At 39.7% G+C, this 15361-nt stretch overlaps 1 protein-coding gene across 3 annotated transcripts; it reads left to right on the top strand.

Annotated features, from left to right (window-relative positions):
- The first annotated feature begins 910 nt into the window (after positions 1 to 910).
- LOC147178560 (L-rhamnose-binding lectin SML-like) lies at positions 911 to 6590 on the top strand. Of its 3 annotated transcripts, XM_086068824.1 has the most exons (9): positions 911 to 1042; positions 1865 to 1897; positions 1997 to 2065; positions 2205 to 2340; positions 5013 to 5122; positions 5205 to 5249; positions 5414 to 5546; positions 5912 to 6015; positions 6405 to 6590. In XM_086068824.1, exons 1-9 carry the CDS (start codon positions 1009 to 1011, stop codon positions 6434 to 6436), a joined length of 696 nt encoding a protein of 231 aa, XP_085924950.1. In that variant the 5' UTR covers positions 911 to 1008; the 3' UTR covers positions 6437 to 6590. The 3 variants fall into 3 exon arrangements, with proteins under 3 accessions (XP_085924950.1, XP_085924952.1, XP_085924951.1); XM_086068826.1 differs by lacking the exon at positions 1865 to 1897; XM_086068825.1 differs by lacking the exon at positions 6405 to 6590 and having other exon boundaries at positions 5912 to 6023.
- The last annotated feature ends 8771 nt before the right edge of the window (positions 6591 to 15361 follow it).

Raw genomic sequence — 15361 nt, 5'->3', positions numbered from 1 at the left:
AATGTTTAATTAGAGTAACTTCTTAATCACTCATCTCAGCTGCAGTTTTTTACTCAAGACGATAGAATGTCACTTCCTTTTGCTTAGATTTTCAAACCACAAATTACACAAATGCCAGATTCTTCACTTCACTTAAAATGGAAGTTAGTGTGTGTCCAAGATTAAGGACTAATACCTGCATGGATTTCATGAACAGTGGTTTTGTCAATTGGTTCATGGATAGGACTTTCTTGCACTTAACAATAGTGATGGGAAAATGAAGCTTCATGAAGCACTTGTGATATTTTTTGACTCCTCTAGATGGCACTCTTGGTTGAAAGATGCAGTGGAAATGTAATCAATTTCCTTTGCACTAGCCTTTATATTTAAACCAAGAGCACCATCTAGGGGAGTCACAAAATATCACAAGTGCTTCATGAAGCTTCATTTTCCCATCACTACTTAACAATACTTTCTTGGACCACAGATTCTACAAACCTTTTGAAAGTTTCATCATAAGAAACATCTTGTGGGGCATTTTGTCCAAGTTTTTGTTTTGTTTTTGGTGTAGCTCTGATAGAAAGATTTATGGTATATGGCTTATTTAGTAAACAGATGAGCTCAAATTTGCTTTCTATTTGAGCAGCCTTTTTCAAAGCGGCCAATGCTCGGTGGTCACTGCACAACTGGTGTTCCAGTAAATGTAACAAAAGCTTTCTGCAATGTTTTCTTGAGTAAGACGTTCCGCAACAGTGTACATTTTAGAGTTATGCAATGTGTAATCAGAGGCTCATCTCTTCTAATCTCGCAATGTAACCTATTGTTCAACCTTCTTTTCCTGAATGCGGTGCATTTAAGTTTTGTTGCCGTTATTTATGGTGGGGGTTTGATGTGGAAAAAAAATAGTGGCGAAAGGTTAGTGGGTGTGGCTTTTGCCAAATCAACTTGGGTGATAGCCTTGCAGTCATTATAAATACAAGTGATCTGCCTTTGAACATCATTAGTGCTACAGACCGGATCGTCAGAAACATGCCCTCCTTCTTCAGACTCAGCTCAGCACTGTGTAAGTATTCACTTTTGAAATACATTTGTTGGTAAAAGTCAAAATAGTGAGTGGATAAGTTAGATTGTTGATTGCTTGCTCTGTTAATCGTATCTCTGTCTGACTGTCTGTCTAGATCCAAAACACATTTTGTAACTTTAAAATGGGTTGCAAAAAGTGGTATTAGAGCTTTTCCATAAAAATTCAGTGCAACAACCTGATCAACTATGCAAAGGACATGTGTTGCAATGTATGAGGATAAGCGCTTTGGATAATAGTTGGATGGAAAATGGTGGTCCCACCATATACTAAGTGCTTTTCTGACCCTCCTGCCAGCCCCATTGAATAAAACTGCACATTTTAGAATGGCCCTTTTTTGTGTGCAATTATCAATACTATATAATCAGCATCTTGATATGCCACACCTGTGAAGTAAATGTATTAACTCGGTAAAGAAGAAGTGCTCACCAATGGTCCTTAGTGTACATAGAAAAAGTCTGAGGCCTTTGAGTTCAGCTCATTAAAAATGTGAGCAAAAACAAAAGTGTTGTGCTCATATATTTCATTGTAAATAAAACAATAAGAGAAACAAACTGTAAACTAGAAGAAAAATATGTCTTCTCAGTTATTTTATGCACAAAAGAAACAAACGGAATTAGGTAACCCAGAAAGTGAAAAAGAAGTCAACTTCATGCTCGGTTGTACACGGGCACAGACGCGATGTGCATGTATCTCGCTAGCTATTCATGATAAACCTACTGTATTCTTGCCCAACAGAAATATAGGACTAAAATGGAAATAATCTTTCCACCTACTGTATCTAAACTGATGTTTGTTTTCCAGTGCTGACAGCAACATGTTTTCTCCTCACAGCAGGTGACTATCACAGTTCATGTCCAACATATACCGTATTTTTCCTAAATACAGTTCCAAAAAAACAACAACCTGTTCATACTTTCATTTTGGTTTCTACAGTTGTTGGTTCTGTAGAGCGAGCGACCACCTGCGATTCGGACACTTTGAACATCCATCACCTGAACTGCGGTAAAACCTTCGTCTTAAATAGTCTTAATAGACATATAAAGCTGCTTCACTTTTAAATTTTTCAATTTCCAATGAGGGTTGGTCATTTGGACTGCGGTACATTTCCAGGATGATTGCTTTCTCTCTTGTCATGTGACAGAACATGGAGTCATCAGCGTGCAGCAGGCTTTATATGGTCGTTCAAGCTCACTGGTTTGCAGTGAGGGCAGACCTCCACAGCAGCTGGCTAACACGCAGTGCGCTCGACAAGGCACCGTGGACGACCTCAAGACGAGGTATGCATTATGCTCATTGAGAAAGTGTTATCAGTGACAGGAAAATGCTTGTTTTGGGTTTAAAAGTGGATAAATGCAACATTGGGTAATACCCTGAAAAAGGAGAATAGATGCAGTAAAGAATGAGATCACGCAACTGTTGTATTGAATCACATCAACTTACCATCAATAGGCTACACTTATCAGGGCTCTAAATGAACTTTTTTGATGACCAGCCAACATGGCTGGTGACTTTCTAAAGTTACAAGCCAAACACAATTTCCCAGTGAAATTGTTTTTTCCCCAGTGAAAATGTTCCCTTTTATTTATTTTTTCTCTTTGAAGGCCCCAAACATAAAGTAACAACATTATACCTATGGCAGCATGTTATGTTGTTTTAAATACACTGATTCTGAAACATATAGTAAAGTTAATTGACTTACTCCCACATCCATACGGTCTGTGAAAGGTTTGCTCTTTTTTTTCCGATTGGCGTGAGCATTTCAAAACATCTTCTCCAACTCAACATACTTTTGTACACTTTCAATTAAGAGAGTATGGTGATATATCTTCAGTTTATAATTGTACAATATTTTAGGTGATATCTGGTCGGTGCTGTATTTCACTTTTCTTTCCTTTCTTTGATCCTTCCTCGGGTGTCCTGACAACCTCACGACTCTAGCTGGATTCTGAAGTATTCGGTTTAGGTAAACGGTATGGGATTTTTTATAGGTTTTAGGTTAATTAATGAGTACACACTCACACGCAAGCACACATGCACACAAACTCGCACATGCACATACTCACACACATACAAAATTCAAAAATAATAATAATATTTTTATTTTTGATGATGACATGTCGAATTGGTAAAATTACCGAATGAACAATACTGAGCTCTCTCTCAATTTTTTTCTTTTTTTATAATAATATGGTTATTTATTTTACAGTGTTCTAGAAATAAAGTGCCGTTTATAAGTGTTCTTACAACAATAATATTTTTCCTCTTGCCCTGAAGATACTGTATGTGCGGCTACTTGCTTTTTATTAAAGGCAAACTATATCGTGACTACATTTGTGTTTCTTCTGACCCATGCTTTTATCATTATGTCTGCAGATGCAACGGTAAAAAAAACATGTTTTACAAACACGGTGGCTTTCCGCAATCCTGATCCCTGTGTTGGCACCTTCAAGTATTTGCAGACCAATTTCACCTGCGTGCCTGCAAGTATGTCGCGTGTTTAAAATGATGTGTGACAAAAAGAATGCGTACCATTTTATAGCTAATGTTTTTAATTTACTTTGAACAGTTACCGTGGTATTTTATTGTGTGTTTATTATTAATGCTCCTGAATACTTATTTGGATTTTGACTACCCGCATTACCATCATCAACCAACCTTCTTTCTCTCATTTTGATGCCAGATGAAGGACAAGTAATTTTCATTTTGGGTGCTGACTATGGACGCCGCGACCAGACCACGTGCACATTTAAAAGGCCTCCGTGCCAGAAACAAAATGTGAAATGCCTGCGTCCAACTGAAATTGTTGCCACAAGGTACGATGGCACACTTTGAAAGAAATCACAGCCTGATCTAAGGAGAATTTTCTGAGGTTGTATAACGGGTAGAAAACAGACATTATTTAAACAGTTAAATTTTGATTGTGGATGGCAAAATGAAGCATTGGGTTAGCATAACTGGTGTGGGTTTTCTTTGGGCCTTCTGCAGAAGTGGAGTTGAACTTTACTGCCCTATCAAACATGTCAGCCTGACACTCTCAGTTTGCTTTTACAAGCTTATACATTTTTAAATGGTGATATTAAGGTCCAGTCTCCGTAATATTAGTTTTGAAATTTTTCAATTACGTCATCAAAATAGTAGTTGGCACAGTAATAAGCCTATTTCTTCCACATCCATAGGTGCAATGGGAAAAACTACTGTACGATCAAAGCCAGCAATGGCGTGTTTGGATACCCCTGTCGAGGCACCTACAAGTACTTGGAGGTTGCTTACGTAAGTAATCAGCACTATATCTACCACCTCCAACTACTTTTTACTCTAGGAGATTTATTTAAATGTTTTCTAATTGGCAATTTGTTTCAACATTATTCAACTATAATAGCAAATCATTTTAATTGTGTCGTGCGGGACTTTTTCTAGTTATAATATCATGTTGTACACAAGTGGCCATTTATGGAAGATTTGTACATTTTGCAAATGTACTGAAGAATTGTGAGTGTGATTGTACATAATTGACATACACATTTTCAATGGTGATTTTTTTTTATAGGTTTTAGGTGAATTAATGAGTACACACTCGCACGCAAGCACACATGCACACACACCCGCATATGCACATACTCACACACATACAAAATTCAAAAATAACAATAATATATATATTTTTTTAAAGAGAGCAATGATGATGACATGTCGAATCGGTAAAATTACCGAATGAACAATACTGAGCTCTCTATCTAAAAAAATAATAAAAAATTATAATAATATGGTTATTTATTTTACAGTGTTCTAGAAATAAAGTGCCGTTTATAAGTGTTCTTACAACAATAATCTTTTTCCTCTTGCCCAGAAGATACTGTATGTGCGGCTACTTGCTTTTTATTAAAGGCAAACTATATCATGACTACCTTTGTGTTTCTTCTGACCCATGCTTTTATCATTATGTCTGCAGATGCAACGGTAAAAAAACATGTGTTACAAACACGGCGGCTTTCCGCAATCCTGATCCCTGTGTTGGCACCTTCAAGTATTTGCAGACCAATTTCACCTGCATGCCTGCAAGTATGTCGCGTGTTTAAAATGATGTGTGACAAAAAGAATGCGTACCATTTTATAGCTAATGTTTTTAATTTACTTTGAACAGTTACCGTGGTGGCATGTGAGGAATCTTTGGCACATTTGTTTTGTGGTGAGATTAATCTTTTTTCATGATGAATTCCTGTATAACAAGCATCATTGTATAGATGATATTTTATTGTGTGTTTATTATTAATGCTCCTGAATACTTATTTGGATTTTGACTACCCACATTACCATCATCAACCAACCTTCTTTCTCTCATATTGATGCCAGATGAAGGACAAGTAATTTTCATCTTGGGTGCTGACTATGGACGCCGCGCCCAGACCACGTGCACATTTAAAAGGCCTCCGGGCCAGATACAAAATGTGGAATGCCTGCGTCCAACTGAAATTGTTGCCACAAGGTACGATGGCACACTTTGAAAGAAATCACAGCCTGATCTAAGGAGAATTTTGTGAGGTTGTATAACGGGTAGAAAACAGACATTATTTAAGCAGTTAAGTTTTGATCGTGGATGGCAAAATGAAGCATTGGGTTAGCATAACTGGTGTTGGTTTTTTTTGGGCCTCCTGCAGAAGTGGAGTTGAACTTTACTGCCCTATCAAACATGTCAGCCTGACACTCTCAGTTTGCTTTTACAAGCTTATATATTTTTAAATGGTGATATTAAGGTCCAGACTCCGTAATATTACAGTTTTGAAATTATTCAATTACGTCATCAAAATAGTAGTTGACACAGTAATAAGCCTATTTCTTCCACATCCATAGTTGCAATGGGAAAAACAACTGTACGATCAAAGCTAGCAATGGCGTGTTTGGAGACCCCTGTCAAGGCACCTACAAGTACTTGGAGGTTGCTTACGTGTGCCTATGTAAGTAATCAGCACTATATCTACCACCTCCAACTACTTTTTACTCTAGGAGAAATGCTTTATTTCAATTTTTTCTTATTGACATGACTATAATAGCAAATCATATTTATTGTGTTGTGCGGGACTTTTTCTAGTTATAATATCATGTTGTACACAAGTGGCCATTTATGGAAGATTTGTACATTTTGCAAATGTACTGAAGAATTGTGAGTGTGATTGTACATAATTGGCATACACATTTTCAAAGGTGATGTTTCTTAAAACGGAATTTTAACATTTTGTTTATGCATTAAGTCATCCCACAAAGAAACAGAGCAAAAAACAAAAAAAATATTTATTTGAGCTTAATTACATTAATAACTGGGTAACTATTTTTTTGCTTTTTGCAGATCCTGAGAGCTCAGCCAACCCTCACATGTAGTTTGATTTAGTAAACAAAGTGGATTACTATGTTATTGAGTCCATTTCTTTCTGTATTTGCAATACTTTGCTTATTTAAAAGATATACATTCTTAATTGTAAGTGCAGATTCAATCAGTGCCAGTTGAAAAACATCACTGTATACATGTATTAAACACGCACTCACACACAATGTCTTGAAATGATGACTCAATAAAGATATTTGGAAACAAGACACAATTAAATTGATTGAAAACAGTGTTTCCCAACCAAGCCAAGCACCCCAGACAAGTTTGGACAACCCTTTTCTCTTCTGCACTCCAACTGTTAAAAAAATACACTGTTGCTTTTTAAATTATATTTTCCTCTCCTCTTTTAATCAATTTTAACCTCGTTTAATATTTTCACTTAATCACAGGGCTAGGAGGGTTATTTTTTATAATGTATTCCGATACAGTTGCTAGTTACCTGTTTAAATTGTTTTTAGTTTTTACGTAATCAAGTCCTTTAATATTAAAGTAATGTAACTTGAATACTTTTATAGTTACTTATGCCTATCCTATAATAAATGTCAAAAAAATCAAACAAGCAAAAAAAATCAATACAATATATATTTTTTAATATTTGTCTGGTCTTTTCTGTCTTATGAATTTTTAATATACATTATTTTGGAATGCCAAAGGAAGCCTGAGTACTTGCAATGCAAAACCAAAAGCAAACATGCTCACCACTTGTGTACCAGGCTGCAGAGAGAAATTTGTTTTCCTAGCCTCATCAACCTTTCAACTCGACCAGTGAAAAAGTAAAAAGGAGCTTCTACTCTCTTGATACAAAGATACGTGACGTCAACCCCAAAATATATATATATATATATATTTTTTTGTTTCCCAGTGACAAATTTAGCAAAATATACTGGTAATATGACATTTAAATAGTAAACCTGTGGTTGATTCGTGAAGGGAAGTATAGTGAAGTTTACTCACAAGTTGCGGCAATGGAGCTAACACACTAAGTTCATCACCCAAAAAAAAAAAAAGTATTGTAGCTTTGCACAAATAATCAGGCCTAGAGGTGAGCTAGCAACAACTTAATGACAATTTGTAACAATTACTGTTGGCCTTACCTAACCACGCCAAGGCAACACGCTACCATAGTTTCATGTTGCCTTCACGGCCCCTCCAGACTATCAGAAACCATAGAACCCCTGAACCTCATACAAGAGTTGCTACAGTACTTAGCTATAGTTTTAAATCTCAACAATTCTACTTCATAACAAAAAGAAGCTGTACTCAAGTATTAGAAGCTATATGGGTTTCTGTTGACAGGTCAATGTGCTATTGCAGCGATAGAGCATTCAGGGACGCTACCACTCAACTCTGGCGGGATGCTAGCGTTTGCCTGCAGGCTTTGACTAAAGAACAAGTCTTAAAATATTTTTGTCATAAGCTCATCGTATTTCTGTCTGTACTTCTCTTTTTGCGCGCCACTTAAGTTTGCTAAACATGATGAATCGGCGATGGCACTTGAAGGAACCTGTGTTTTAAAATCACCAGTTTTTTTCTCTAGGTTCCACATGTGTTCGTTTTTGTGAAAGAACCACCATTACAACGACAAATTAAAAGCAAGTCAATTTATTTCCGGAAAGAGGAGTCTATACATTTCAGAGCTCTGGGTCAATATCTATCTAGTCTCTACCAAAGATGATGCAGATTGACAAAGGTTATTTATTCCTGGAGTCGTACCCTCTTGTACACTTTTTCAAAGCAGAAGTGAGGCGTTGTCTTTGTGTGATTGGTCCAGATCTCCTCCTCATTGCCGTTGAGGTACAGAAGGTGGGTGAATTCCAGTTGATGTCAGACGCTTCCTCTGTTCGCTTGCCAGCCACTTATGCACAAATGTTTAATTTTTAACAATTCGGCTTTGAACTTTTCCACATGAAGCTCAACAGCCAGACCTTACCCTTGATACTTGCCTGCCTGTCCTTTTTAATCCTCTCACAAGAATCTTCCCATAATAATTCTATGCACTCATCTTTATTTTAATAAAACATAATTAAAAAGTATGTCAAGCCACTAGAATGATATCATTTTTTTTTTTTTTTAGCAATCTAAGATTATGCAGCATATCCGTATCCCTTTACACTTATCATCCACTAGCCATCCCAACTCACACACGTCATCGAGAGTCATTGTAAACCTGGTTACTTAATTCTGCCTGTTAGCGAGAGCCACCGCATCGCGATAACTTACATTGATGTTTCTGTATTTGGCAATTTGTAACTAATGATTGTGTTTTTATAGTCAGGAAACCAGCTGCTGCCAACAAGATCGAGCAGATTCACCTCCAATGGGCACTAAGGGTTAATATTCGGATTCACAGCATGCCAGTGGGTTAATTCTATAGGTGCTGTCCCCCCCTGGCTGGGCGTGGGCGGGTCTGCCCCTCTGTTGGCTGCTGGGTAGCGGCTGCGTCTTGGCCGTTCCCTGGGTCTCTTGGGGGGTGCTGCGTTGCGGGGCTCTCCCTGGTGTGCGGGGCGGCGCCGCTCCAGCGCGGTCCGTCGCTCTGGGCCCGGCGACACGGTTCGGGGCCTGTGGGCCCCTCCACCTTCCTCCCCCTTGCTGCCTCTCCCTCCTTGCCTCTCCCCACCCGTCCTCCACCTCCCTGTCCCTTTTCCCTCGTCACCCTTCCTCCTCCTCTCCCCCTCTATCTGCGGCCCTGCCGCTGCCGCTGCCCCTTGCCCTTTATGTCGTCTCCTTCCCCCCTTCCTTCCCCTCCCCTGGGCCGGGGGCTCCATCCGTGGCCCGGGTCTCGGCGCTCCAGGGGCCGGGGGGGGTGGGCGGGTTTGGTTTGGTGTTGTGCCCGCCCCGCTCCGGTGGACCACCTGGCATCCGGGGGGCGAGCCCTATCGCCCCGCCGGGCTGGTCCCATATGCCCGCCGGGGTCCCGGTGGGGTGGGTGGGTGTTTGGTGGGCGGGTGCCCCTCCTGCCCCCGCCCGGTTGGGGGGGGGGGGGGTCCCGCTGGTCGCTCCTCTTAACTCACTGCACTAGGTTTGCACAATACACTTTTATAGACATATAGGGCACATAACACACTTTGGGGGGGGGGGGGGGGTGGAAACACCGTCTTCTCCCTACAACTCCCCTCCAATTTGAATGCACCACACAACTGTGGGGGGTGCCATCGGTTGGGGCAGACCGCAGTATAGAGCAGTGCTGCGGTCCCCTGTCCGTGTCCCCGCCGCCACCCTATTTATTTTTTTAATGCACCACATACACTCACTGACATGCCTGGGAGGCGGGTGGATCGGAGCGTGGGGATATCATTTCCCTCTGCTCCGGTTCAGCTGCTCCCAATTTTAATGCACCACACACACACACTTGTATATACACTGGGTGGGGTCACATTCAAGGTTTAGGGATGGAGTTCGCCAGTCGGCGAGCTGGCGGACTCAGTAACAGGGGTTAGCTTTCACTAAGAACACTGGAGTGACGACTAGGGCCTTTCTCCGCTGGGCCTGGGGTTCGGGGGTGCCGGCCGTCCTCCGGTGCCCCCATCTCCCCTTCTGCCCCCAGTGTTCCGTCCCTCCTCCACGCTGCGGCACACTTCAGTGCCGATGCCGATTTTATTGTGCTGGCTCTGTTACTACACTCATTCAGCATCATGCAGATAGAGCCAGCTTTCTATTACATTATCCTTGTGCCATCTCTCCAAGCATTACCAATCAACAGTGCCAAGATAAATTCAGTGCAAGAACCACATGTTATCCTTGCTTCATGAAACATGAAAAGTTGAAGTGGAAGACTTCCGGTTACGGCTTGTAGGAGATGGCTGCGTAGTAGCAGAGCTCTCGACGAAAAGTTGTAAATACTGCTCTGAGTGAAGTTAATTACCAGCAAAGTAAACAAAGATAAGTCTTAGGAGGCACTAATGACGCCCAAGAAGAACAAGAAAGGCAAAAAAAACGACTTCTGAGGTTTTTGGAAATGACGACGTGCAGCTAACCAAAAATGCTAATGATAGCTGTCCCGGAGCAAGCTGAGGAGTCTCACCCGCCTCGTTGCGTGACGGCGTCGGAAATGAATCCGAGGAATGGCCGATGAACCTGATGGTAATCTTGACGGAGTTGAGAGGAGTCAGGAGAGAAGTGAAAGATTTTCGGAAAAACACAAATGCGAGGCTCGAAGAAAAGTTGCGAAGTACAAAACGAAATGCTGGTCGAGATGTTGACAATTCAGGAAAAACTTCAATCTAAAATGATCTCCCTGGAAGCCTACTTGAGGAGAGAGACACTTAGGTTACGTTCACACTGCAGGTCTTAATGCTCAATTACGATTTTTTTGAGTAAGCGTTCATATTACCTATTAATTGCAACCTCAGTCTGTCTGCTGTGTGGACGTAATGTGTCCCCAAAGTGACCCGCATGCTCAGAAGAAGATACGTCACTCACAACGTTGTGTTTGCGGAAGTAAGCACGTATGGTCCAGCATGTCAGGGCCACGGATTTTTATAAGTCCGTTGTCGGGGCTCATATTTTTTCCATCTCATATCTACAGAGGAGTGATGCAGGAGGAGGTAGAAATAATATTTTGTGAAAATGAGGCGAGCCTGTTCAAGCGCCTCATCTCTCCTTTTTTTCTCCCTAACGATGACGTCACGTCATTGCCACACATAATAAATGAGCAGTTAGCGTGGCTAAATTACAGCCTCTCTCCCTCTCCCTCTCTCCCTCTTTTGAAATCAACATTTCCCATGGTAGGTGTAACTCACATTATGGTTGTTGGCTAGCTGACTAGCTAGCAAGACGCTGCAGCGTGTAGCATGCCGCTGGACTCTGAGCTCACACTTTTGGTCGCCATTTCCTCTTCCCGTCCGTGAAGCTTTTTTAAACTGCCCGCGTGTACTAAACTGTATCATCATCTCTCCCGCTCTTTCTCTCTCTCTCTCTTTCTCGCTCTCTCTCATTGTAGAAATTGTAATCCCTCGAAGTAATCCCTTTTTTTAATAAATGTACCTGTAGTCTTTTTTCTGTACTTTAACGGAATACAGTAAAAAAAAAGAGAAAAGTAATTTGATTACATAACGCCGGTACATGTATTCCGTTACTCCCTAAGCCTGACCTCAAGACAACTGATTTCCATGTTGATGCATGTTAACATTATTATTGACTGTATATTTTAAAGATAAAGACGATGTAAGAGCCATTTTGTGGGATTACATGTAGGTCACAAAGTTGACCTTTAGATGTCACTATGGCATTGCGACATTCACCATCTCAAATTGATGTATATCACTTTCACAACAGGTACAGCTGAAACAAACTAGGCCTAGTTTACAAAACATGTGACAGAACATTTTTAAAAAGTGCTGATCAAATTGTAGGTATGTTAGATAGACGAAGCTCACATACAGCACCTTGCCCCTTGAATAAATAAATAAATAAATAAATATATATATATATATATATATATATATATATATATATATATATATATATATATATATATATATTTCATTAAAATTTTATGTGGAAGTCAAACTCAAAGTACCGGTAGCAGAAAATCGGGAAGTGAAACAAAGTGGCTCCCATGTCAAAATATGAGTTTGAGTTTAGTTTATTAAAAGGACAGTGTGCAGTAACATTAAAAAGTTGGCTGCACCAGATTTGGCACAATTTCCACCTGTAGTCCCCATAAAATAAAATAATAGTGCAAATTAAAATTACATACAAACAACATACAAAGTGCTAAATATATAATGCTGTATCATCAAATCACAAGTCTTATTAAAGTGCTGAAAAGTAGGGTGTGCAAAAGTATTCAGTCCCCCTGAATTAATACTTTGTAGAACCCCCTTTTGCTGCAATTACAGCTTCAAGTCTTTTTGGGGTATGTCTCCATCAGTTTTGCACTTCTAGGGACTGATATTTTTGCCCATTCTTCCTTGCAAAACAGCTTCAGATCAGCTAGATTAGATGGAGAACATTTGTGAAAACGGGTTTTCTTCCAAGATTTCCCTAAATTTGGCACCATCCATCATCCCTTCTAGTCTTCCCTATCCCTGCAGAAGAGAAACACCCCCAGAGCATGAAGCTCCCACCACCATGGGGATGTTGCGTGAGACTGATGAGCAGTGTTGTTCTTACGCCAAAACATAGCGTTTTTCATGTAGGCCCAAAATGTTCAACTTTGGTCTCATCTGACCAGAGAACCTTCTTCCACTTGTCAGCGGTGTCTCCTACATGGCTCCTGTCAAACTGCAGACGTGACTTCTTGTGGCTCGCTTTCTTCTTGCCACCCTTCCATACAGGCCAGATTTGTGCAGTACTCGTCTGATGGTTCTTCATTGGATAGATTCCCTTACCTCTGTTGAGGATCTTTGCAGTTCATTTAGAGTGATCAAAAGCCTCTTGGGTACTTCTCTGATGAGTGCCCTGCTTCACGATAAGAACGTTTGGAGGGACGGCCTTAACTTGTAGACACTTATGAATGCTTGATTGAAGAGTACTCTGTGAGATGTTCTCTTGCTTTAAATCTGTCCACAACTTCCTGACCAGCCTGGTATGTTCTTTAGTCCTGACTAAAGATGAAGATTGCGGTTTCTCAAACGCTCTCCATCTAACGTGGCTGAGGTGGAGCTGTAATTGCAGCAAAAGAGAAAAATGTTAATCCAGGGTGGGTTGAATACTTTTGCAGACCCTACTTTTCAGTTGTCTTTTTTTGTTATAAAAACAATTTTGAAATAAGATATACACTTTGTTCCATTTCAATGTTGTGTGCTACTTTGTGTTCACATAAAATGTAAATTAACTATATTTATGTTTGGTCGTACCGTGGCAACATTTTGAAAACAAGGCGCTGTAACTTCAACACCCTTTCACCTTGGGCCCTCAAATTTTTACAAATAAAGTCTTTTTTCTTTTTCTACTGTGTATAAGCGTGTTGTGACGTCTTTACATTTACATATAGATGTATCACATGCCACATAAAGGACAACATATATGTACATAATGTATTTGTTTGGCTTTCTTTTCAGAATATCAGAATCAATATTTCAAAGAGAAGAGACGACAAGAAACTTGTTGGAGAAGGAAGTAACTTACAATTAAAAACACGCACAGTGCAACTGAGGCATGTAATGCAAACACTGTAATTTCTGAAAATTTGGGTTCCTTTGGGTTTTCTAGCTCATAAACTTCCTTGTCAATGAGTTATTAACCCTTAATTTACAAGATTTCTGAAAAACATTTTTGAGTATTCATTTCGGCAAAGACACTTTGCAACCGATTAAAAACCTTTGGGGTCCCTCTTGCCAATTTTCTTTTTAGCATATTAACTTGCTCATTAATGAGTTATTAACTCTTTATTTTCAGAATTTCTGAAAATCCTGCTGAAACTCATCAATTTTGATGAGTAGAACCAATTGAAAACTATCGGTTATTTTGGGACCCCCTCTTTCCAAAATTGGGCTTTTCTTGGACATAAATATGCAAAAACCATAATTATTAACCCTTTACTTCCAGTTTGTTTTTAAATCTGTTGGAAATCAATGTTCAACACACTTTGGGATTAAACCACAAAATCAGTTGTTTATTTATGTTGTATGCCTGCCATCAACATCCTTGTACAATGTTTATTGAAAATTACATGAAATGGAATGAGAAGGGTGAGTTACTCACCCCAGCATTTGTTTAAGCCCATTTTGCATAAATCTACTTTGTAATATAGTCCTATCCATATGCAGTGAAAGGTAGTGATGGGAAAATGAAGCTTCATGAAGCACTTGTGATATTTTGTGACTCCCCTAGATGGTGCTCTTGGTTTAAATATAAAGGCTAGTGCAAAGGAAATTGATTACATTTCCACTGCATCTTTCAACCAAGAGTGCCATCTAGAAGAGTCCAAAAATATCACAAGTGCTTCATGAAGCTTCATTTTCCCATCACTAGTGAAAGGTAGCCCCCCTGAATATCATGTGTTTAACAGCAAAGTCACTGTAAAATCCATTTCAAGTATCCGTGCATTTCAAAGTTTTGATTTACTAGTTTGGGGGTAGCCTTTCATCCTCTGGAAGCAAGATAAATTATATCTTGAGTAATGGAGGCAATCTTCCTTTTGGCATCATCGATAGTGGTCACTAACGTGTCCAGAAGTAGTTCAACACTTCCCCCCGGGCACCAGGCAAGGAAATTGAAGAGAGGAAGTGGCATCATCTTCAAAGCAGTTTCCAAATTCAACAGTGATGCAGAAGGGGGGCACTAATTCAAAATGGCTGGTGCGTCCTTAACTTCTGTGTTCAGAAATTGGCTGGTAGTGAACACATTTCTGATGATCTCTTCTTGAGAATGTTGAATTAGAGTAACTTCTTGATCACTCATCTCAGCTGCAGTTTTTGACTCAAGACGATAGAATGTCACTTCCTTTTGCTTAGATTTTCAAACCACAAATTACACAAATGTCAGATTCTTCACTTCACTTAAAATGGAAGTTAGTGTGTGTCCAAGATTAAGGACTAATACCTGCATGGATTTCATGAACAGTGGTTTTGTCAATTGGTGTTGTGCTCATATATTTCATTGTAAATAAAACAATAAGAGAAACAAACTAAACTAGAAGAAAAATATGTCTTCTCAGTTATTGTATGCACAAAAGAAACAAACGGAATTAGGTAATCCAGAAAGTGAAAAAGAAGAAGTCAACTTCATGCTCGGTTGTACACGGGCACAGGCGCAATGTGCATGTGTCTCGCGAGCTATTCATGATAAACCTACTGTATTCTTGCACAACAGAAATATAGAACTAAAATGGAAATAATCTTTCCACCTACTGTATCTAAACTGATGTTTGTTTTCCAGTGCTGACAGCAACATGTTTTCTCCTCACAGCCGGTGACTATCACAGTTCATGTCCAACATATACCGTATTTTTCCTAAATACAGTTCCAAAAAAA

The sequence above is a fragment of the Leptonotus elevatus genome, chromosome 2 (assembly GCF_054856555.1).
Source record: "Leptonotus elevatus isolate MCC_2025b chromosome 2, RoL_Lele_1.0, whole genome shotgun sequence".
NCBI lineage: Eukaryota > Metazoa > Chordata > Actinopteri > Syngnathiformes > Syngnathidae > Leptonotus > Leptonotus elevatus.
Note: the sequence above shows the minus strand (reverse complement) of the source record. Positions and strands in the feature narration are given on the sequence as shown.